The sequence below is a fragment of the Siphateles boraxobius genome, unplaced genomic scaffold (assembly GCF_051911475.1).
Source record: "Siphateles boraxobius isolate OS27281-9 unplaced genomic scaffold, OSU_SipBor_1 30, whole genome shotgun sequence".
In the NCBI taxonomy this organism is placed as follows: Eukaryota; Metazoa; Chordata; class Actinopteri; order Cypriniformes; family Leuciscidae; genus Siphateles; species Siphateles boraxobius.
The window spans coordinates 16,892,501-16,917,275 of NW_027508920.1; the positions used below are offsets into that span (position 1 = coordinate 16,892,501).

The 24,775-nt window shown below is 37.9% G+C and overlaps 2 protein-coding genes across 4 annotated transcripts in view; both read right to left on the bottom strand.

The window, feature by feature from the left end:
* Positions 1–24,775, bottom strand: part of LOC143757334 (uncharacterized) — a 252,183-nt gene that overhangs the window by 14,191 nt on the left and 213,217 nt on the right. The gene's annotated exons all lie outside the window — the stretch shown is intronic.
* bcl9l (bcl9 like) overlaps positions 1–24,775 on the bottom strand; it is a 56,885-nt gene that overhangs the window by 12,637 nt on the left and 19,473 nt on the right. For all 3 annotated transcript variants that reach the window (XM_077248356.1, XM_077248355.1, XM_077248357.1), the window contains exons 2-3: positions 5,629–5,693; positions 2,331–2,735 (exon numbers count right to left, since the gene is read on the bottom strand). In XM_077248356.1, the coding sequence (XP_077104471.1) occupies positions 2,331–2,646 (316 nt within the window). In that variant the 5' untranslated portion in view covers positions 2,647–2,735; positions 5,629–5,693. The remainder of the gene's footprint in view (positions 1–2,330; positions 2,736–5,628; positions 5,694–24,775) is intronic.

A 24,775-nucleotide genomic window follows, 5' to 3' on the forward strand; every position in this document is an offset into this window, starting at 1 on the left:
ATAGATTTTATGCATTTTCATGACAATTGAGCACATTCTCACTACCTCCAAATTCTCATTGTCGTAACGCAGTCTCGTTTGCTTTCACACATTTAAATCTAGCACGCCGTCAGGTTTATGCCCTGTCAGCATAGACAGGGTTATTGGCAATTATGTGGCATAAAAACAGGTTAGCATGAAATGACATTGCATAACATCTTAGCGGTAGTGGCATTCATAAGTGTTACTAGGGCAACCAGAAGTAGAAACAGACCAGCGTCCAATCAGTACAGCAACTGCTGACATGCAGCGACAGAGCCACTCCTAATGCTGGATTTTCATTTTGGTGAATGATTCCTTTCATTGTGGTCTTGGTGAAGCAGTTAGACTTTTCTATAATTATTAATGATTTGTTTTGAGATATTGTAAACTATTTAGATTTTTTTTTTAAATATAATTTAAATTTTTATGCATTTTTATTTTTGCAGCAATAAAATGTAATGATGAAGACCTACTGATAAAAAAAAGTGCATTCACTTATTATATTTAACAAAACAGTGATTTTTAAAAATTATTTCAATAGAATGTGTGACTGACAATCACTTTTATTTGTATTCTTTTTCTCATTTCCATTACATATAATTACTATTTAAATTGTATTGTAAAGTATTTATATATCATTGTAGTATTTTTGCACTGCCTTTTTACAATGATTTTAACTAACAAATGTATAGTACATTTTTACTCTAATTCAACAAAAATAATTGCATGACAATAGAAACATTTAATGAGAATCACCATTAAGAATCGTGTGAATTACAGAAGAATCAAAAGTAAAACACACAGATTACAGTAATGATAATTTGAGGAGAAAGTGTGCTTAATTGTCAAAAAAAAAAAAAAATCTTTGTGCAAAAAAGTATTTCATATCTTCTGCTTTGGTGTGAAACATGACCTGGACATGTTTTTTAACTGTGTGTGTGTGTGTGTGTGTGTGTGAGTGCGTGCGTGCGTGCGCGTGTTAGGGAACCCGTTGTCATTCAGGAACTTGTTGCGTAGAGTCTCCCTCCCCCTCAGTCTCTCCACCCCGCTCTATTCTACTTCCTGTGTGTGTGCAGTGTGTTTCTCTACCCCCACTTAACTGGAGAGTTACACACAACAGGACGACCAAAAGGAAAACACAAGCACATGTGTGCACATACATTGCGCGTTGTTTCAGGAGCATAACATCTTACATGATACAAATATATGAACACACACAAACACACACACACACACACACACGCTCAGAAAGGTCAGGACATTTTGGGGTGGCTGAAAACAGGCAGTTTCATCTTTACTGTGTTTCCAGTTAAAAGGGGAATTCCAGAAGTATGGCCTTTTTATGTTGTTGATTGAAAGATACAGTGATACAGAAAAATTAGTAAAATGAATACGTGTAGTGTTGAATTTGGTTGTCAATGACCTATTGAGTATCATATATGCTATGTGTACACAGATGTGTGTTTGTAGTATGCTAGTCTCCTATAGCCTGACTTTTAATAATGGGCATAAGTCTGGTCCACTTTACAGCATATTCTGGCCATTTAGACACAGAACCATCAACTTAGACAGGAACAGACTAACAATTTTCTAACTTTTTGATCCCAAGGACCCAAGTATGATGATCCATTTGTGAGAAATCTCCTTCCTAAAATAGTAAGCAGCGTAAAAATAGTAAGCACTATATTATAATGATTTTGTTTACAAAAGCCAAAACAAATTATTAAAATGTTATCTGGACAATATTTCTTTTCGAAGCAGGTTAACGGTGTCAATCTCTCTCTTACTAATAAATGTCAGAATCTAACATCAAATATCAGATATCGATATTAACAAATTGAATTTTGTGAGCAAACTAAGGTGGAAAAGGTTTCCAAAAATACAAACAGTTTTAACATATGTACGTCACAAATAAATTACAAATATTTGCAAAAACAAATTATAAAAATTCATTATAATATGCACCACCTTACACAGGTCCTATCCATTTCAACAACAACAACAACAACAAACTAAATCGAACTATCTTCAATTTTCCTTTAACTCAAATCCCACTGATATATATATATATATGTGTGTGTGTGTGTGTGTGTGTGTGTGTGTGTGTATACTGTATGTTTCAGGCTGTAATATACAGGTGTATACAGCCAAATCCAGTGATTAGTTATTTGTTTCTCAGGTGGCTCAGAAAACTCACAGATATTACATAAAGTATCTTGGATCTGATGTTTTGATAAACCTCGTGGCATTTTGTTCAGTGGACTGTGGGCGGCTGGTGGGCATTCGGATGAGAGATTCATTACGCCTACCTTTGGCATCTGGCTCCAAAACAGGGGTGAGTGACTCTCTTTGGTCTCCTGTGTCCATGGAGACGCTCCTTTCCCTCTTTGCCTTGGTCTTCATCATCCCACCAATGCCACCACCGGATTGGTTGAGGCTCTTCAGTCCAGGGTTGCCAGGAGAAATCTGGTTGGATTTGCCTCCATGGCTCCCAGACCCACTGCCCTTTGACCCTTGGTTGCCAGCAGGTCCTTGCTGCTGTGCTTGGTTTACATTGGGGAGCTGTGATTGGGCCCCACTTGTCACTTGCTTGCCATGATTGGATAACTTATTTTCAGAGTGCATTTGATTGGCTGGTGATGGAGAGGAAACTGAGGGGGTTGGGTTGCAGCAATGTGTCGTGTCTGTCTGTCAGCGAGACTGCAACCAGACAGCTGAAGAGAGAAAGAGAAAGATGAAAGAGTGTAAGTTTGTCTTATAAATTTCCAGTAAAGTAATAACATAAATAAAATTTTACCAACTTCATCTCATGGCGGTATAACAGTTTAGGGCTGTCACGATTCCTCCATTAAATTCCAGTACTCAATTTTTTTTAAATCCTTGATTGCAATTTACCCGTGTCGAGTAACCGGCAAAATACCGTAAGTGGCGCACAGACATGGACCGCACTATTAGACTGTTTTCTCTATTAAAACCATTTAATACCATTGTTGTGAATTCACAAAGGCTGTGATTCAATTAAATCAATATATGCCCTGTGGGTTTAATATTTATTTACATGTGTGTGGGTTACGTGCATCTCACAGCGGCTCCATTCACAGTAAATGCTGCTTCACACCAACTGTTATCATTTACATGCGAGGAGGGCGTCTCAAACTCCATCTCTACATATGCTGTGAGTTTGGGTTGCTTATAAAGTTCATCTGGTATCGCAATCTGCACCATTTCATCAGATGTGTAATGTAAATCACTTATAAACCTACGCCAACACAGGAGAATACGTTAATATATTTCTAAATATGCAAACAGTTCATCGCGACTTCAAAATAAAAGTTTAAACCCTCGCTCTGAATTTGCATTTTTTGATGTCCACATATTCTTGTTCAAGAAATGACAGTGGCCGTTGTATTTCTATCGTAAAGAAGTTGTCAAATTTAAAAGATTAAGTGAACATCTGAATTAAATGTTATTTGGCCAGTTTAAAAAAGGATTTGATCTGCTGTAAAGTGTAACAACACCCGGCCGTTGGCGCCCTCTGCAGGCATTTGTTATAATGCATAACGTACGTAAGATGCTTGTTTATATAATGTATTATATTATCTTATATTATCTATTATATTATTTTAAAACCATATTATTACTTGTTTTTGATACTTTATTTGAACCAAATAGTATTGCTTCATTGTTATTATGTATTTTAAGTCATTTTAATAACTATTCTTTGCTGAGGTGTATTTTCATTACCAAAAATAAATAAATAAATAAACAAATAATGGTTAGTAACAGCCCTATAACAGTTATCATGAAAGAGTGTTGTTAAACGCATGCAGTCACAATTGTCTATAAAGCAACTCTCCCCCCCCCCCCCCCCCCCCCCCCCCCCCCCCCCCGTGGATATATTACAAAGACTGTAGCTCATTCAACCAGAATTTAGGGTCTGAAGTATCTATTTTATAATATTAGTTTTACCAGTATTTTGTTTTCAATTCAAGAGTTACAAAATTCTCAACAAGTCTATCCATTTCAGACATTTCTTCATTTGTCCTGCACCAAAACACTCTTCAATGCGTCAACAGGATTCAAAGGTCATTGCCAACAAAACAATGCACCTCATAAGATAGATGATACAGCTCAATATTATTCATCGCTATATTTATACAGCCATCAAATATGAAAGTGTATTTCTAAAGGTAACTCATAACGAAAACCATGTTGGTTACACAAATAAATAATATATTTCACAGAATAAAGAAATAATAAGTAAATTACATGTATGAATAAATTACATTAACCCTCTGGGGTCCTTCATTTCAGGGTCACACTCAGGGTCTTCGGGACCAAATGGTCCGGAAGGCTTTGATTCATATTTATTAAAAGAAAATCATATTTTTTTTTTTTTACTTGTTTTTTATAATATTTTTTCTTTTCTTTTTTGGTGTTTTGAGATAATTTAAGATTTATAATTAATATTTATGCAATAAATATGACCCATTTTCCCCCCATTGAATATAATCGAAAATAAAAAAATAAAAAAATATTTTTTTTTATTTTTTTTAAAGCTGTATTTCATTTTAGACTCAAGCCTAGACCTCATAAAAGCAATTTTTGAAATTAGATGGATGCCATCTGGTGGACAAACTGAGCATTTTAAAAATGCAAAACCCATATGTAATCTGAATTTATTCGTTTGTTTATGTATAAAAGTGTGTTTGTGTGTGTGTGTGTGTGTGTGTGTGTGTGGATGTGTCTGTTTTGCACTCTTGATGTTTTATAGATTCACCCCTTCACTGTTGTGAGCTTTTTGTCTGGATCGTGGCTGATTTGTAGATTGTACGCACAAAAAAACTCTGTATTGTCACATTTTTGCCAATTTCCCATTCATTTCCTATGGCGGGACCATTTGGACCCGAAGGCCCTGAGTGTGACCATTTTTTTTACAACCACTTAGACTATTCAAATCCTGTCCCCAATTTTTTGGGGTGTTCATATACCAAGTACCAACAAAGTCACCAAATTTCGGTCCATTCCGATGAAGCTATGATTTTACACATTTTTTTATTTAAATTCTTCGGGACCATTTGGTCCGAAGAACCCCAGAATGAATGTCACTTGGAAATGTTCACTAACAGATCTATTGTAAGCTTGACGCTAAACTTCAACAACTCTAAAATGGGTCGATTTCTTTATGTACCATGTTTGACCGAAATCATTTGGCAGAAATGACATTGTAGGCTAGTGCTTAATACAGTAAAGGAGGCTGAACTGTACCAACTACCTCAGGGGGGACTAAATGCAGCTAAGTGGAACAAACTGCACTACAATCTTTTCAAAATAAATCAAAACGAAACCCAGCATTTCCAGTTGTACCAAACTTGTATCGAACCGTGACCCCAAACCCGAGGTGCGTACCAACCGTGACTTCTGAGTTCCGTTGCACACCTAATATATACAATTTGAAAGTGAGATATTAAATATAACTCTTTAATAAAAACAAAGTTGCATGAGGAGCTCACAGAGTATGTAATTGATGTCATTTTGTTCATGTTTTGTGCAGACACACTGTCAGGGCACTGATGGCAGAGGATGCTGCCGGTTTGATTTACGCACCTCATTGGGATGAAGGTCCAACAATCAAGCGCATTCCGACGTCTCCTCACTGCACGCGCACTGATCTGTAACACACACGCATTCAAGAGAGATTTAAGTATGCTTTAATTGAACTCAGTTATGATCTATTATCACACAGAAGCATAAAAAGAAAATAATGAACCGTTTTAGCATACTGACTGGAGAAAAATGAAAACCTTTGAAAGAGAGGCTTTTGGAGAGGTGTAACTGTCTCTTTAAGAAGGGGGCTGTAAATGATGTTTGGATACTCTGATGCCCAGAAGTGAGTTTCTTGTTTAATTTGCTCCACCCACAGTGAGCAGAAACCACAAAAACTCCCCACCTTCAATAATAATATCCAGACTGTCTCATTTTTCAACAAACAATTCTTATCCTCGCTCTTTCTCTCCATTTCACATTTCCCACTCCCTTTCTCTTTCTTTCTTTGAAAATGTAGAAAATATTAAGACACCTTGTGAGAACTTAAACAGCAATATTTATATGTTTCATTAAATGTGTAACTACTTAGCAAATGTACGTATTTACATAGATCCTAAAGATCATCTATATGCTGATTTACTCTGAAAAGGTGAGTAAATTACAGCTTAGTACGGTATACAACCACTTCAAATTTACAGTATTCTACAGTAAATTTACAGTCATCTTGCACTCAGGGGCGTGTCCATTTTTGTCCATAAAATGCTCTCTAGTCTGACTAGCAAAAGCAAACAGCCCCCAAAGACAAAAGGCTATTTAAAAAATGCCGTAAGACATGAAAAGAAAACTGCATTCATGTGCGAAATCAAATTTGACTCTTTTTTTTTTTTTACACAATGTTGCAGTGCATAATAAATTATTTATCCGTGCACATTTTTTTTTAAATTCATATGCCCCTCATAATTTTTAATCAAATATGCTAACCTCCCCTCCCCCGTTCCCTTCATGACATACACTACCCGTCAAAAGTTTTGGATCAGTAATATTTTTAAGGTTTTTATAAGAAGTCTCTTCTGCTCACCAAGGCTGCATTTATTTGATTAAAAATACAACAACCAAAAACTGTAATATTGTGAAACATTATTTCAATGTAAAACAGCTGTTTTCTATGTGAATATATAGTCTAATAAGATGATTTGATGCTCAAGAAACATTTCTCATTATTATTATTATTATTTATGTTAAAAACAGTTGTTTACATTTTTATTTCAGGATTCGTTGATGAATAGAAAGTTCAAAAGAACAGCATTTATCTGAAATAGAAAGCTTTGGTTACATTAAACACTACCGTTCAAACGTTTGGGGTCAGTAAGATTTTTATTTTTGGGGGGAAATAAATAAAAGAAATCAATACTTTTATTCATCATGGATGAATTAAATTGATCAAAAGTTACTGTAAAGACATTTATAATGTTACAAAAGATTCTATTTTAAATAAATGCTGTTCTTTTGTTTTCAACATTGATAATAATAATAATAAGTGTTTTTTTGAGCATCAAATCATCATATTAGAATGATTTCTGACAGATCATGTGACACTGGAGTAATGATGCTGAAATTCAGCTAAATTGTCAAAGTATTTAACAATATTACTGGGTTTTTTTGTTGTTGTTGTTGTATCTTTTCTCAAATAAATGCAGCATTGGTGAGCAGAAGAGACTTCTTTTAAAAACATTGAAAATCTTACCAATCCAAAACTTTCGAACGGCGGTGTATGTCTCGACGGAGGGTGGTGTTTTACAGTATATCCTCCACAGTTGACTGCAAACTGCCATTCAGACCTGCCTCCATTTAGTTAGCAATGCCCAACTTCCTACCATCCAATCAATTCCGAAGGACGAAATCAAATCCCGCCCTACGTTTTTTCAAACGAGAAGCCGTTTCTCTCGGATATACGTCACAGTAGAGAAGAAAAGACTATCCAAACTTCCGTTCCATGTCGACTTTAAGATATATTTACGGAGGAAAAACGGGAGTTTTCAACAAACTGACCACATTCCAAGAGTTACTGTAGACCCAGAACAAATACGTAAAAACACATACACATGTCTCATGGCTCTCAGCACAGCTGCCAGGGCTGAAATGTGTGAAGGATCGGGTTTCTCTCATGTGAATGCAGAGAAACTGCACACAATCCCAGCAGCCACCTGCCTGTGTCCATAACCTGCAGACCTGTCCTGCATGTGTCTGTGATGAGGGAGTTCCCATGCGTTCGCTGCAGGTCTGTCATGTAGAACGTGTAGGAGAGGCATGCGGTACATGTCATGCATACAGGTCTGAACACGACGCCCTGAAACCTATTGAACAAAACACACCAGCGTTCATGCAAATTATCTTATTTTCCAGATTCTGAAAGCTAATAGGGCCGCACGATTTGGGGATAATAAAAAAAAAATCTAGGTTTGCTCTGCTTGTTAGTAGGCCTGCACAATTTGGGCAACATTTTGTCAATATACATACATAAGGCTAAATAATAATAAATAAATAAAAATTAATTTCTTTATTAAACTCTCAAACTTTTATTTTGCTTCTCTTTTGGTGATAAGCGCTTCTAATTACTAGTTTGGGAGATTGTTGGGTGTGAACATGTTGCGTTCCCAAATGCACTTTAAAGGTACAATATGCAAGGATTTTTCGCCACCAGGGGTCGCTAACCGCTTACAATAAAGAGCGTAATTAAGCGTAATTATGGATCTTGTCGTCAAGCTGATGGATCTTTTATGGATGAGTGAATACATTGATGTTTTTAACATGACTGTGGTGTGAAACAGGGTGCGATTGCTAGACGTATACCAGCGCCGAACGCAACGCGAGTCCCGCGGATATAAAAGAATAAGGACATTTCATTCTACTGAACTATACGCAAGTGCTGAATTAATACTCACACAGGTCAGTTTATTAGACGAATTAAACTTGAGGTAACGCAGCGCTGTTTCACTTGCTCTAACAGTTATGTTACACTATCACACTAAACGGCATTTGAGCGTGTTGAATGTTGTTACTTAGGTTGTGTGTTGGCTGTATGAGACTAACTAAGCTAGATCAACATTAGAATAACATACAGATCATATTCTAACATTTCATCATGTTGACCTATATAACATTGATTAGTTTTATGTACATTTGCTCACCTGTCTAATAAAGTACATGCAACACTGCGTCTCTGTCAAATCGAAGTTAGTCGCGGACGTGGAGCTATCGGAATCTCGAAAGATGCTGATCTTCGTTTTAGTCCTTTTTTTGTCTCAAATTCTGCTTGCCATGGTCCATAATGTTTGAACAAAACAACAACAGCGTGAGCGTCCTGCTAGGCATAACGGGCATAACCCAGTTGTCCACGTCTGTCGCCATGGTTACTATGGCAGTGCGAGGTCAAACCTGGCAGAAACCGAGGGTAACGCGGATATGACGTCATTGACTGACGACTCCTCACCCCTGCTCACACGTCCCGTTTCCTTGGTTGAAATCGCAATTTTCTCACGATTTACAAATAGTTGGAAGTATTTGGGATATTGTAAGTAATCAACTAAACAAAATATATAACATTGGCCTAGTGGTTTTTGGATATTTTACTGCAAAATTCTTACATATTGTACCTTTAAACTCAGTTTAGATGCAGAGATGGGGTTCAGCATTTACTGTAAACCGAGCCGCTCTGAGAAACACCGCCGGATCATGAGCTGCTCACGTATTTATGAGCGCATATATTTATTTCAGCTGTTGTACATACCGCAATTTCGGTATATTTTGATTAATCGAGCAGCCCTAAAAGCTAGCATTTTAAATTGTACTTAAAACCAAAATTCTGATATTTACTCGTAAACAGGCGGTACGTATTATAGAGATGCACCGATCAACCGGCCAGGGACCGAAATCAGCCGATTTTCTCTCACTTCTCTCCAACGACGAAGTGACGCACCCGCCTCCTCTCACTCACTCGTCTCATTCGCTCCGATTAAATAGTGCTTATACTGAATTGCGCTTAATTTGACTAATTGACCCTTTGCTAAGCCCCGCCCTCCCTAGTTACTGTTTCTACGCCTGTCAAGCTTTCGCGTCTAGCACGTCTATTACAGTGTGTGTGCATCGGTGTCAGACATTACCAGTGAGATAATTAGTAATTTTGGTGAACATGTGAAATATCTGAGAGAGCAAGACAAAAGGGACTGCAGTATGCATTCGAGGGATATATCCACGACATAATATGCAACCGATTAGAGAATAATTTCATAAAAATTGAAGCTAAAGCCTATAGTCGCAGCAGCTGCCGCCTCATACGCTGACCATTCAAATGGGAAACGCACAAATAGAGGAACAGCTATGTTCGTGCACAGCAGGGTCAGTGAAATGTGAAAAATAATCTAATAATTATAAATCAAACAGCTTATCCATAAATCTTGTGGAATATCACTAACACCGGGAGAGCCACGATCGGATTGGGTTAAAGTTACTCAGTCAGGGGTAGTAGGCCGTCGATTAACAAAATGCGGAAATATATTTTAAAGTATGTCAGTGAGCCTCCGTTTTGTCTTTAATCGTCTTATTTTAAGTTAAAACATATGCATTATGAACAAAGAACCGTCATTATTTCCAACTTCCAAGCAATAGGTGTTTTTGTTAATCCTGTCGACATTTAGTTGTGAATGGGGTCTCCCACACTGCTTGATCCACGCACATCATTTCCTCTTGGCTTTTAGATTTTAGGGAAGGAAAAAAATTCCACTCCCCCGTCCAAACTTTTCGGATACCGGGTATCAGATTTGCACAATCCATACGCACAACGTTTCGGCATGTTTCCCTTGCTCGAAAGCTTGCCAGACCTCCCGTGCCTAGTTACGGTTGCCAAGACACGATTGGCCAGTGGCGGTTTTCGGGCGTGGCTTAGCGAAGGGTCAATTCCCACAGGTTTCGCACGCACCAACAATCTATGTATGCAACAAACAATAATTGGTGCATACATAAAGCCGCCTCTCAGACAGCTTGTGGATCACAAGTACCAAAATGTGTGGCTTACTTCACTTAAAAGTTCAAATACACACAAAATTATGTCAAAATGCCGGTCTTGACAAATAATCAGTTAAACAAAGTCAGTTTTGGAACGTTAATAGTTGAGAAAGATAACGCATGTTGTGTAAGAGTATATTGGATCCGTGCAGCTCTTAAAGTGACAGCAGTCTAATATTCCTGCTGCTGTCTGTCATGTTAATCAAAGAACAAAAAGGAAATCACTCTCTGCTCTTGACTGAATAACTTTTATAACTAATTGTACGCTTTAATCAGCGTTTAATTTTTACAATGAAGACTATCCAGTAGGGCTTTGACCCCGAACTTCGTTATTCGAATAGAATTCGAATATTTAAAACAATAATGATATTCGAACGAATATTAGGCAGCCTTTAATATTCGAACCTGTTATGTAAATGTGTTTGCTTGTAACCGTTGTTTTCAATTCAGATTCCGAGGCTTTTTCATGCCCGGTGAAGTTGTGAATCACGAACTCATTAGCAAGGCAATTATTGGTCATCTGGGTTCCTGTAGGTGACGTTAGTGTCCTGGTTAGTGCTGCGCCTATTTTGTATATCAAAACAATGGCCGCGCCAACGCCTGCAACAACAACTCCTGACGAGGAGTTTGAAATCTACACTCCTGACAATTTGAAAAGCAACGTGTGGCGCTACTTACATTTTACCAGGTATTCGTTCACTGTTAACATCATTCTGTGAACGGTAAACCCCGGCTTCTTTAATCATTTTGACATCGATGAGCTAACGTTAGACCACTGAACTTTTAGTCATCATGAAAACAAACAGAGCATTGCGTAATGGAGTGCATCAGAGTAGCATCAAGAATATCAAATACATTGCCGAGAATCTCTTATTTGCATCTTAAGTTTATTGCCAATAATAATTACAGGTTTGCGAAAAGTGTAGAACTCGGTGACGGTGAGCTCGCGCAAAACACATCTTCAGCACAGGAACTCATTTAAACGCATCTCATTGGCCGATGCGTTCAACAGACATGTCTGTGATTGGCTACAATTCTCAACGCTGCAAAAGCACGTTGCAAGTACCTTTAATGCAGAGGTAAAAATATAAATAAAACCGTAATAGCCTATGCACTTTTCATGATAAGGTAAGTTAATCGCGGCAGCTGTAATCTAATTCACATTTGTTTTTCTGATTAATTGTTTTGCTCAATGAGAAAGACAAGGTAACAAAATATTCGGGGCTTTACTTAAAACATTTGGGGGTTAAGCACCCTTAGCCCAGCGCCGCGGCATTTAACGGTCAAAATATTAATAATTAATATTCAAATATATTCGAATATTAATATTAATAAACAAACGAACTTCGAATATGATTTTTGGGAAAAAGTCAAAGCCCTACTATCCAGTGTTATTTACTTTAATTTCTGTAGTGTTTCTTACCTGAATACTAACCTACTGTTCAACCCACATGAAAACCTGTTTATTTCATCTCTTTTTTCTATTGCATTTATTTGTGATGTTGTTTGCAATTTGTTCTTATCTTATTACTGACTATTTACTTGTGTTTTTTTGATAAAAAATTTAAGTTGCATTGAAAAAAGTAGATTTGTGTTTGTATATGCTGTCAACTATAGTTCTTAAAAAGAAAATAATAATCGTCAAGATCGGCATCAGCAGGTCAGACATACAAAAAAAAACCGGAAATCGGAATCAGCCAAGACCATTGCAATCGGTGCATCTCAGACGTATTACACACAAGCACACAAACTCCTCCAGTCAGTGTTTCTGAGATGCTAACGGGGTCCCACACACATTTCCATCCCAGAGGCATTCAAGCTATTGACCTCAAAAACAAATGAAACATTATCGGTCCCTCTCACACCCCCTCACTAGCACACCTCTGCCCCTCTCGCTGCCTCCATCACTCTCTCCGTCTCTTCAACGGGAAACTTTCTTTTTCCACTTATGCTGTTCACAAACACCCTCTCCTTCCTCCATCGAGAGTTATTTACACCCTTTCTTCCTCTCGGTCTCAAATGATGGGCTTTTCCCCTCTCTCTTTAAGGTGAGGTGTGTCATTTCTATGCCACAGAGGCACCAAATGGGTATGTGAAAATAGTTAGATTTCAACACTTTCTGAAGAAGATGTGAGTGATGTTTGCCAGTGCAAAACTGGGACGGTAACATTGTTTCTTCTAAACGTGCGCCGTAGTTATGTATTCTGCTGCTTCAAATGCTAAAGCTCTTTAAAGTCTCTTTAAAATAAAGCTGGATTCTGATTGGTTGTCATTGTTTTTATTCATCAGCTGGGAAAAATCATTCAGAAAGTGATTCCTTTGTTCTTTGTATAGTTGTAGAGCAGACTTCATTATCCTCAAAGAATTAGAACGAATATTAAAAAACCTAATAGTAAAACAGTAGTACATTTTTATGCTGTTTCTGAGATTGTTACACTTGTGTGGTTGTTAGGGTGGTTTGAATGTTTTTATGCATTGTTGCTTTACAGTGTTGTTGCTGTACACATTGTTGTGAGGTTACTAAGGTGTTTGAAATGGATTGCATGTATTGTTGTGCTGTTGCTAAGTTGCTCTGAGTGTTTTTAAACATGTTTTTTGGTTGCTAAGGTGCTTTGGCCGGTTCTATAGATTACTGTATTTATGTTTGTAGCACAAACAGTCAGTTTGTTGTAGTTGTATTTTCTTTTTCAAATAATAATATTAATCAAACATACAGATAATCCCACCCCAAATACAGTCAGTGTTTATATTTATCAGAGGAATTAATCTGAAAATGGCTTACTGATTGTCATCGCTGCACATAAAACTGTAAAATAGGCAACAAGTATTCTATAAAATAAAATTTTAAAATTTAAAATACACACTTTGGCATTAAATTGTCATTTCAGAGGCGTTAGCTCACAGACAACCTGTTGGACATCATTTAGTCATTAACTAAAACACACACAGTGTTCATTACTCATTAACTCTAAGAGGAAATTCTCTCATGCTAATGTATCGCAACACCCTTTGTGCTCATCTTCTAGTGTGGACAGGTCATGTTGACAGCACTAACTAAAATCATTAGCATTAGTGATTGTCCGATATGTTTTTTTTAATGGCTGATGCCAATGCCAGTATCTAGAGAGAAAGGTGGCAAGCTGATGATTATACATATAGTCCCTAGGGAGAAAGTAGTACTTTTTTACAGCATTTAAAAGAAAATACATAAGTGCAATGTTTTCAGACACTTAACTGCGTGTTAATTGCAATTAAATGAAAATGTATCCTATTTAAAATTTTTATGAAATGCAATTAGCTGAACTTAAGAGACCTTGTTTTTTGACCCACTTACTGTAAGTAGCCTAGTCAGTTTAAAAAACATAAACTTTAAATGTAATATCAAAGCTGCAGTCCGTAGCTTTTCCTCTTCGTCGCCATCTCTGTTCGAAATCTGCAATTGCAGTTATTTGCGGAATTATCAACTTTACGTGGGTTGTGCCACGGCACAGCGCTGATGAATCCTATGTTTTGAGGTGAATGTGCGGCTGTCAGTCACCGCGCCGGTGTTGGATACTGTCATTCAGAATCACAGATTCTACTTTTTGGAAGTATGAACAACATAAGAATTTTCACCGGAAAATGTCCTCTGAACAGTGCTCGAAGTGGGGCGGTACTCACCGGTACGCAGTACCGGCACTTCTACATTTTACTCTTAAGCGTACCTGCACTTTTTCTTGCGTACCGCTACTTCTCGCATGTAGCCGGTACTCGACCACTGACAGAAAAGGCGCCAGTGTCACGCCCGTTGATATACTTCGTTTGCAGTGCGTATGCAGTGCGTATTTTTTCCGCACCCATGTTAACAGGTTTGAGCTTTCACACAGACGCGCATGCGGTCCGTCAATGCACTCCTGGTGCTGTGCGTATACAGCAGTGCAGAGATCGTTCCGAGTCTATTTTTGCTGTGCTGCACGCGGTGAATTAAAGTGACAGCTCATGGTTTGTTGTCAAAACACAGATTGACATGAAAATATAATAATCTCACCATAAATGCATTTAATTAAATAAAATGTAGTAATCTAAACGTAATTTTGGACTTGCAGGCTTGGAGGAGTTCCGTTTTCGCACGCACGTGCACACACGCATGACTTGTTTTAATACATTTATGTTGTTAATACATAACAATAAGTTTTGTTATAAGTTTTGTTTTTCACTGTAGAAATCTCAAACGTCATGATTTGCCAATGCAAGAGAGTACCGGCACCTTTCTTTTCCCACTTCAAGCACTGCCTCTGAACAAGTAACATCCACTTTTGTTCTGACCAACTAAGGGGAAAAAAGCATTATCACGTCAAACCGTGCAAATTATACTTTGTTCTCAAATTGTTAATGTTAAGAACATCAGAATTGCGTGACATTTAATGCCCTTCCGATATTTATCCTTGTTTTCGCATGGGTCCGGTTGCAGTCTCTGTTTTTCTGTAGCCGCTCCGAAGTCTGAAGTCTTTTGCATTTTACAACGGGTGAATCTCCAGTTGTCACTGGTGATTGTCGTTTGAACCTTTCTGGATCCGCCATCAAATTGATAAGTTTATATCAAGTGCTGTGAGAAAAGGCTATAAATCTTCACCTCCAACATCCTCACACGCAATATAGCCTACTAGCCGAGACTCCTTATTTATGTGTACAGATGTGACGTAACAATCACCAGTGATAACTGGAGATTCACCTGTTGTAAAATGCAAAAGACTTCAGACTTCAGAAAAAAAGAATGCAACCGGGCCTATGCGAAAACAAGAATAAATATCGGAAGGGCATTAAAATGTAGTCGCGCAATGCTGATGTTCTTAACATTAACAATTTGAGAACAAAGTATAGTTTGCACGGTTTGACGTGATATGATAAGCGATCGTTAGATTTAATCAGCGCGACTTACTGCAATGCTTTTTTTCCCTTAGTTGGTCGGAACAAAAGTGGATGTTACATACTTGTTCAGATAACATTTTCCAGTGAAAATTCCTATGTTGGTCACACTTCAAAAAAGTAGGATCTGTGATTCTGAATGACAGTATCCACACCGGCGCGGTGACTGACGTAATGTCCTCAAAACATTGGATTCATCCGCGCTGTGCCGTGCCGAGGCACAACCCACGTAAAGTTGATAATTCCGTGAATAAATGCAAAATTTCAAACAGAGATGAGCAAAAGAGCGAAGAGCAAAAACTACGGACTGCAGCTTTAAGCTACGCCTACATCATACGTCAGGTCAGAGGTAACCATTCCACTGGAACTCGGCTCGCTTGTGAACGCGCATACAGCCGTAGCCGGAAGCTATTGATCGTTTATTAAGTTTAAAGATGGATAGTTTTCTTACGAAAACCCATCGCTTCACTTCAGAAGGATTTATTAATCCACTGGAGTTGTACGGATTACTTTTATGATGTATGGATGTGGTTCAAAAACTCTATTCAATGTCATTACAAAGCTGAGAAGAGCCAGAATATTATTTAATATAACTCCAATTGTGTTCGGCTGAATGAAGAAAGTCATATACACCTAGGATGGCTTGAAAGTAAGTAAATTATGGGATGATTTTCATTTTTGGGTGAACTATTCCTTTAAACCGGTTAAGAAACTCTTTTTAATGGGCCTTTTCATTCAGTATTATTATATTATCTTCAAGTAAAGTTTTTTTTAAATATACTTTTAAGATTTGAAGTACATTACAAGTGCACCAATACAATTAAGCACACTTTTTCACATGGGGAAGGGCTGTCAATCAACTAAAATATTTAATCTTACACAGACTACAGGCTGCAAAACTATTCAGACGGGACTAGTTTTCTAAATGACGTTTGAGTTACAATTCTTATCACTCGACTCGATTCGATTTCTCAGAGGACCGCTGAGTTCGCCAGAAAACAGTAGGTCATTTGCTCTGGAATTTTCACTGAGGTTGTGTGAAAAAACCCCTACAAATTCTGACGGGATTGAAATCGCAAAGTACGTCTGTGAAACATGAATTTCTCTAACGACCCCATGGGAAACCAGTCCCATCCATATAGGGCTTTAATTTGTTTCTTATTCCTAGAACATTAAAGATCTCATCAAAACAAAGTATTGATCATTTGTGTTCTATCAAATGCTCTCTAAAACGAGAATGCCCCTCCCCCAATACCACCTGTGACGGCAACTATTTAAACTAATGTCCAACCTAAACTTCCTGTGTAAAAAGTTGTTACATTTGTCATAGTTTGTGTGCATTTAATGAAGTCTTTAAAGTAGCAATTACATCAGAGTGTCTGAATAACTATCTTAGAGGAACACAAATGCACACATCCTAAACCAATGAACAGTTTGTGTGAAAGAGAAAGAGATTAGAGAGAGAAAGAGAGAGAGGGAGAGAAAGTGAGACGTGGGAGCGAGCAGAAGACAGACAGAGAAAAACAGAGAACATCTTTAGAGAATGACCCAGAGAACCCTGTAAAAAGCGTGATTTTTTTCCACTTTTTTTCTCTCTCTCGTTTCTTCTCAAAACTCAGCTATTACCGCTTGCCACTTTGATCCCATTTACACAGTCCAGGACAAAACAGAAAGAGGATGATGTGAGAAAACAAGAGCTCGTAATGGGAGTTTGTCTCTTGCAAATGGCATTTGAATTGAGAACATGAAACTGAAGTCAGCCAAAGAAACTTTCCAGAGATTCAAGTTTTGTTTGACAGAAACAAAAAGAACATCTGAGATTGGGGGGTGCTGATGTCATGAGGGGACCACCGGCATATAAAGCACAGATGACACACAAGACAGATTCAGAATGGACATCCCCAAGTGTGTGTGTGTGTGTGTGTGTGTGTGTGTGTGTGTGTGTGTGTGTGTGTGTGTGTGTGTGTGTGTGTGTGTGTGTGAGAAATGAGAAGAATGAGTAAATTACACAACTAACAAATCACCACCAAACAAATAACTGCAAAAAAACTTCATGTAGCCTGTGTCTGTCGACAAACTCTCCCATCTGCTCTACAAATGTGCAACAAATGGGTAAATATTCTGCCAAGAACCATATAACAGCAAAAACAAAGTGAATTTGACATGTAAGGCCATACAGTACAGAGTTTGTTACATTTAAAGTGTAGCTTGCCACACTAATTAATTTAAAGTAGTTAAACTACATTTAAGGGCCGTTCACACCAAGGATAAGAACTAAACATTTTTAACAATCGTTCTAATTCCGTGAGATACCACAACTATAATGATAACAACACAGAGGAACAATATCGTTGGAATCATTTTCAGAACACTTTTTTTCCAGCAAATTAATGATAAAGACATTGACAGCCAATCAGAATCCACCAAAATTTAAAGAGCTTGAGCATTTAAAGCAGCAGAAGACATAACTGGAGTATGCGTGTATAATAAATAGAAAGTTATTAAATGTTGGTGTGGACAATAATATAGCTATCATTAAAGTTATCGCTCTTGGAGTGATCCGGCCTTTAAAGGTGCAGTAAGGTATTTCTGAGAAACGCTGTTGAAAGTAGATCGGACTGAGCACCAAAACACTTGTAGCCAATCAGCAGTAAGGGGCGTATAGACTAGAGATGCACCGATTGATCGCCTGGTGACCGGAACTGTCCGATTTTCACGTGATCGGCCATGACCAGCGACCGGTCGGTCAGTCTGACAAATGCCGATTTTATGCCGGTCAAATGCACTCATGATTAATGCACTCGCGCAACATCAGCATCACACGTGCACACGGAACGCACATGTAGGAAACCTTGTGAATTACGGCCGTTTTACACCGCAAGCGTGAGCAGCGCGTATTTTTTTTCGGTGTGCATGTTAATCAATGGGTGCATTCACACCGGGAGCAGGAGCAGCGCGAGCGTCGAGCAGGAGTGTCGCGTGAGCGTCGAGCAGGAGTGTCGCGTGAGCAGCAGTGAAGCGGGGTTTCGGCACAGAGTCTATTTTTGCTGCACTGCTCACGCTCAATTAAAGTGAAAGCACACTTTTGATGGACAAAATAAATATGATTTCACACAAAAAGTGCCCAAAATGCACAGAATGTGCATGTCTGGTGTGTTTTAACAAGAACTGGAGTAGGCTATGTCAGAAAAGAAAATGAATTTTCTTTTTGAAATGAACACATTTTTTAAGTTGGATATTGGATGTGAAAAGAAGGAAATGGTTATTCCATAACACTGCACTTTAGATGTGTGTGAATTTCCCACACCCGGAGTAATTTATATAGTTCTATTTTATAGCGATTACTGTGAAAAAAATGTTCTATGCAAAATGTTCTACTAAAGGAAAAAGAGAGAAAATAAATATTTGTGTGTTCTGTAAAGTGGTTAGAAAAAATGAAATCGGAATCGGCTAAAATCGGTACCGGCAGGTCAAACTCAATGAAAAATCGGAAATCGGAATCGGCCTAGAAAATTGTAATCGGTGCATCTCTAGTATACACTTATTAGGTAAGAGTTGCCTGTGTTGCATCGAGTGTTTGTAAATTTTGGGGCGGAGCTATTAAGATAGGGGTGTAATCCTATTTGATAAGGGTGTGTTTGTTTTGGTGATTTTAAATGTCAACAGCATTTTCAGAAATCACTTACTGCAGCTATAAGCTAACATTTCTTGCCACACTTGTTCAATTGTGTTGCGAAGAAAATGCAATACAAAAGATAAATAAATACAAATCCTGCGTGTTCTGCATGTCTCCGTGTGAGTGAATGTCGCAGAAATTTTTGTTAAACTTACAATATATTGTTGTTAAATTGCATACGTTTCATGATTTTTAATTAATTACACGTGCTTTTTGATTACTAAAATGTAATTTAACCATTAAAATGTAGTCGAACGGATAAAAAAAAAAAACGGAATTCATAGGGCCCTAACAGCTATACAAAGTTTTGTGACACTTTTTCCTCCCCATTTAAGCAAAATAATGCATTTAAAAAACTGTTAACTGAGAGAAAAAAAATTATTTGAAACTATCAGAAACCAACCCCAACACTCTTATCCATGTAGTTTTCAAATCTAGGAGCGAGTCTCCAACAGAGAGACAGACACACACACACACACACACACACGCACACACACACACACACACACACACACACACACACACACACACACACACACACACACACACACACAACGTACACTGTTGCACATTTTTAACATGCTGAGGTATATTTATAGCTCCAAATGCCCAAAGGAGAGCAGGAGAAAAGTACTAGGAAAAATCTAGGCCCTCTCCTAAGACAGACACACACACACACACTTCTCACCCTCTCTTATACTTGCGTAAACACATAAATCTCTCACACACATGCACACAGAGCCGTACTGTAGGCAATACAGGGTCAATACTGTGACCAAAGTGTGTGACAGAGGAGTTAAACGTTAACAACACACACAGAGACACACACACACACACACACACAGGGAAGGCTTTATGACATTGGCCCCAGCTTAACAAACTACATTTGAGCGCGGCGCCAGTGGAAATGTGGGGAGGGGAGAAAGAAGAGAGAGAGAAGAATGAAAGGGTCTGATGGCCGCCTCTGTCCCAGCCTGTCCACTTAAGACTTAGTCTCTCTGGCAGACGAAATTATTTGTTTCCAAAACAAGCTCTTTGACTTTTCCCACTTAACTTCGTAAATGTTGCTGCCAGATTTAATTTGGTTGAGAAAATGGTGCGAGAAGAGAGTTGAATGACAAACCTATGGACATCCTATTAGCAGCGTGTTGTGAGCTGATATGGGTTTATTGAAAGGCTGATACCAATTTCTATAAAGCAGATTCACACACAATATTAGGATATACGAATATATACAATAACATGAAATAATATTTGCGAAAAACACATTTTACTTCTGCAATACATGTTATTACCAGGTGAAACAGAATGTTAATCAACAACAACAACAAGAACAAAATGTAGGCTGGGAATTGATTATAACCATCAGGAATTTTGCAGGAAAGTTTGCAGTTATTTACAGAGGACCGGGGTCAAATACAATACAGTCTGTCCAATGAATCATGCCACATGGTGATCGTTTGTAATTCCCGATCATTTAATATGTACACCAAAGTATACTGTAACTGAACATTTGCTTAGAGTATAGCTAAGAGAGAAGGCTAAGTATGCTAAGCTAGTTTTCTGAGCAGTTAACTTGCCAAACAAAGACAATTTTATATAGATTTTAGGCTTGCTAGGCATGTGCCGGTATCAGATTTTCATGCTGCGATTAATTGATTGAGCTTTTATCACGGTGTACGGTATTATCACAATATTTTAATTTGCACAAGAGAAACGGATGGATTGGGGGGGATGTAAAAAAAAACAACTTGCATCACAATAGTGTAATTGTAAATGTCAAAACATTTGGTAATAAATATGTAATGTAGTGCACATATTCAGCTATTTTTTTTCTAGTCAACTAACGTGCTGGTCATTAAAAAGCTTTCCTGAGGTAAATGTAACGTTCTGTGACAATATTGTTCTCCTGCAGTCTTTTTGACCTCTTTCCGTGGTTGAAAAACACTGATTGATCGATATTATGCATGAGGCATATAATATACTTTTCGGTAAGTTGTACTGTATCTTTAAATAAAAAGTAACAGATGATCGGTATTTATTGTCTGAATTTCGTAATAAAATGGACAGAACCTGACAGCTGAGAATTTTTTTCATATCAAAAGTAACCCGCTCTGTCTCGTCTGTCGGTGTCAGTGTTCTCTTTGCTCCGTGATTTTTCTCTGCGTGAAAAAATGAATGTGTGGCGTGAGAGCGTGTGAAAAGTGTCGATTGGGTTAGCTTTGGCAGCCCTGACTTTTAGAAGGGGGATAAAGCGTCGGCAGCGTTTTTCCTTCCGCCATGCTTCTTCTCCATGTGAGGATTGTTGTCATTAGACTAGAGTGCGCACTGCGCCACATACACACAGTGCTTATACATGTGGGGATTGTTTACATCAGAGTGCGCATGTGTTTTACACAGCATATACACAGTTTTTTTTTAACCGGTTGATGGAAAATAAGCTAAAGCGCGTTCTAAAAATCTAAATTCGGATCTATTATTTTTCACGGTATTTTGAAGTGCTTGCGATAACAATATCGTGCATATTCATTACCGCGATTTATCACATTACTGAATACCGGCACATGCTTGTCACAGTACCAAATTTCAGTCAACAATACCAGTAAATTCGGTTCTCAGTAAAATGTTGCCCCATTTTGTCTCGTCTATTGGGTATCACTGTCAATCATCGCAGTTTCCGATTCAATCATACATTTACACACGGTTGTCAATAGCAGTGTAGAAAAGACAAACTTGTATTAGATTGTGAATTGGTAATAAACAGAAAAAAGCAAGTGAAGAGCCCAACCTTTTTGTCAATCTCTAAAGCGCAAGCTCACTGAATTCTGCACTCTGGCTAAAACTCCCGTTATAATAATAAAAAAATATTCTTAATTCTTTGTCATATTTACATTCTATTTACACTTTTTTCGTTATAATGAAAGGATTTGAGCGCGTGCGTCCAAATAAAATAAAACCTTGTACATTTTCAGCACAAGTTTCATGTTAAGCTAATTCTGACTAAGTTATAGTCTAGCACCTCTGATAGCACCATTGATAGCCCATTGCGTTCACACACTTAAGAGATATGATTATGATTGTCTACTACAATGCTCAACAGTTGTAAAAACACGCTGTAAATAGAACCCTTCGGTGCTCAGAGAGCACTCAAACATGAACAAGAGCGTCAATCAGCAGTATCATTTGTTTTTAGTACCGACTGGTACTGGTACATTTGACAACCCTAATAGTTATACAGCATTTGTTTATATAATATTATATGTAACAGAAAAGATGTAAATGGTCAAAATTACATAGGTCAGATGACATGCATTATAAGCAGTTTTGTAGGATTTCTGATCAGGCACTGAATAAAGCGGTTTGTGAGGTCAACGCGACTCAACGGGGGGACGACGACAATATGCACCAATGAGTCAGTAAAACGTAAAACGAGTCAATAGAGCGTTTCATAAGAATAGCTACTATGTTTAGACTAGTTTGACCAACTAGCAGCTAGTTAGAGGTATTCAACCTTACTTTTCGGATTTGAATTAGACCAGTCTACCTTTTTTATGCAACTTTTGACTTTTAAAAGTTATGTCCAGTCTTAAAGAAAAACATTTGATGACTAACTTGTAAGACTAGTCTAAGCAGTTTATGCAACCGGCCACAGGTAGTATGTACATTTGGTCAAATTTGATTTCATGTCGACTTTAATGATGGAAAATGAGATGTTTTTTGCCAATATTTAAAATTCACAACAAAAATTCACTCTCGAAAAAAGAAAAATCAGGCATTAAAAAGGCTGTTTTTCCCAGCAAACCCCTGTGACAAACTTCTGCCAACTATTTTCAGCAAACTGTTTTGTTCTCACAAATTAACCTCATGTTTTATGCAAATAAACAGATTTTGCCAGGGCTGTTACTCGCACACTTCATATAATCAATGCCAATCACAGACAAAGGCTAGTTACTGTGATAAAAGTTTATACACACATACTGTATGTTGTTGACTGGCTCCTATTTGGCATGGAGCTCAAAGGGTCAGCGGTAATGTACTTAATCCTACTACATCACCTGATGCCAAGACCTTTGCTCACACCACTGAGCACTATAAAGGAAAGTTAAACATGCTCAAGCTGACTGCCATGCTGAAAGCTCTAATCATTCACCTGCTACCGGCATTTAAAAGCCCATAAGCGCGTCCAGGTCACAACTGAACATTCACTGCCGCCAATCAGGTCTTTCAGCTACTGTACGACAACGATCTGTTGTTCAATTACAACAAATATGATCTTATTTCTGACCTATTTTGCACAAAGGTCACAAATTATTCATTTATGATGTCAATGTCCATGATTTAGAGTCAAGAATTTGGGTGGGGAAATTTATTGTTAAAGGCACACCTTTTTGAGGTGCAAGTTAAAGAAAAAAACATTGTAAAGCTTTGGAAATAATAAAAAAAAACTTAAGTGAGTGTGCAGTTATACTCTTTCTTTAAAGGGCACAGTTCGCCCAAAAAGGATTGTCATCATTTACTCACTCTCATGTCTTAATCTGTATAAATTTCCTTCTTCCATGGAACACATACGCTGTTATTTACTGATAGGCAAACTTGTTAACCACTGCAACTGGATCACTGAGTCAGCTAGTTGACCTTGAGAACAATTCAACAATGGAATATTAGATTAGTATTTATTTTAAGCATACACTGATACTTTGTTTTTTTAGACATTTTTGGTATGGATGTGATCATATTTTCCCTGTAATTTTCCCTTTAGATTTTCCCTCTCTAATCCCCATATTTTCCCTCTAATCCCACTAAGGCAAAATTGACAAAAAAATAGGACATGGCTACAGGAAGGGACGAAAGTTTGGCCTGTAACACTAGGCAATCATATGGCTCCAGAAGACTTGAAAAATACAATGCGCAAATAGACTTCTGTGAAACTTTTATGGTGCTTTTGTGTCCTTTTGAAGCCTTTAAAAAAAGCGATTAACATTTTTTTTTCAAAACTTCTTTCGTATTCTATTGGAAACTTAAAAATTTTAAGAAATCATTTGAACAACATGAAGGAGAGTAAAAGACAACTATCACTTTAATATTTTTTGGGGAAAAAACAAACAACTTCCACTATAACTCCACCAATCTCTTAGAATTGAGCACGCTTATGGCAATGCCATAGAAAGCATATCGCCCCACACCCAAATGACGACCGATGACTCAGCGTTCGACGGAGTAGCTACTCATCAGAGTGAGAGAGAGACGGAGAGGCCTAATTGTTAGAAGTCAGGATCGTGTCTTGTTTGAACACGAAACTTGCCGAGCCAAAACCCAATTTCCCACGCGTCAGCTGAAACCACCTGAGTCAAACGTGCTTTCATCCCGACTCTGACTAATACGGCCACTCTCTCTCTCACACACACAAACGGTGACTAACACACTTTCTCACTTTTCTTAATTTCTTCCCTTCCTCTGCAGCGAGGACTACTTCACACAGTCTGAACACTTCCCCCTCCCCGTCGCTCTCTATTTCTGTCTCGGTATGTGTTCCGCTCATTCCCTAATGAAGTGTGTGAAGAGGGA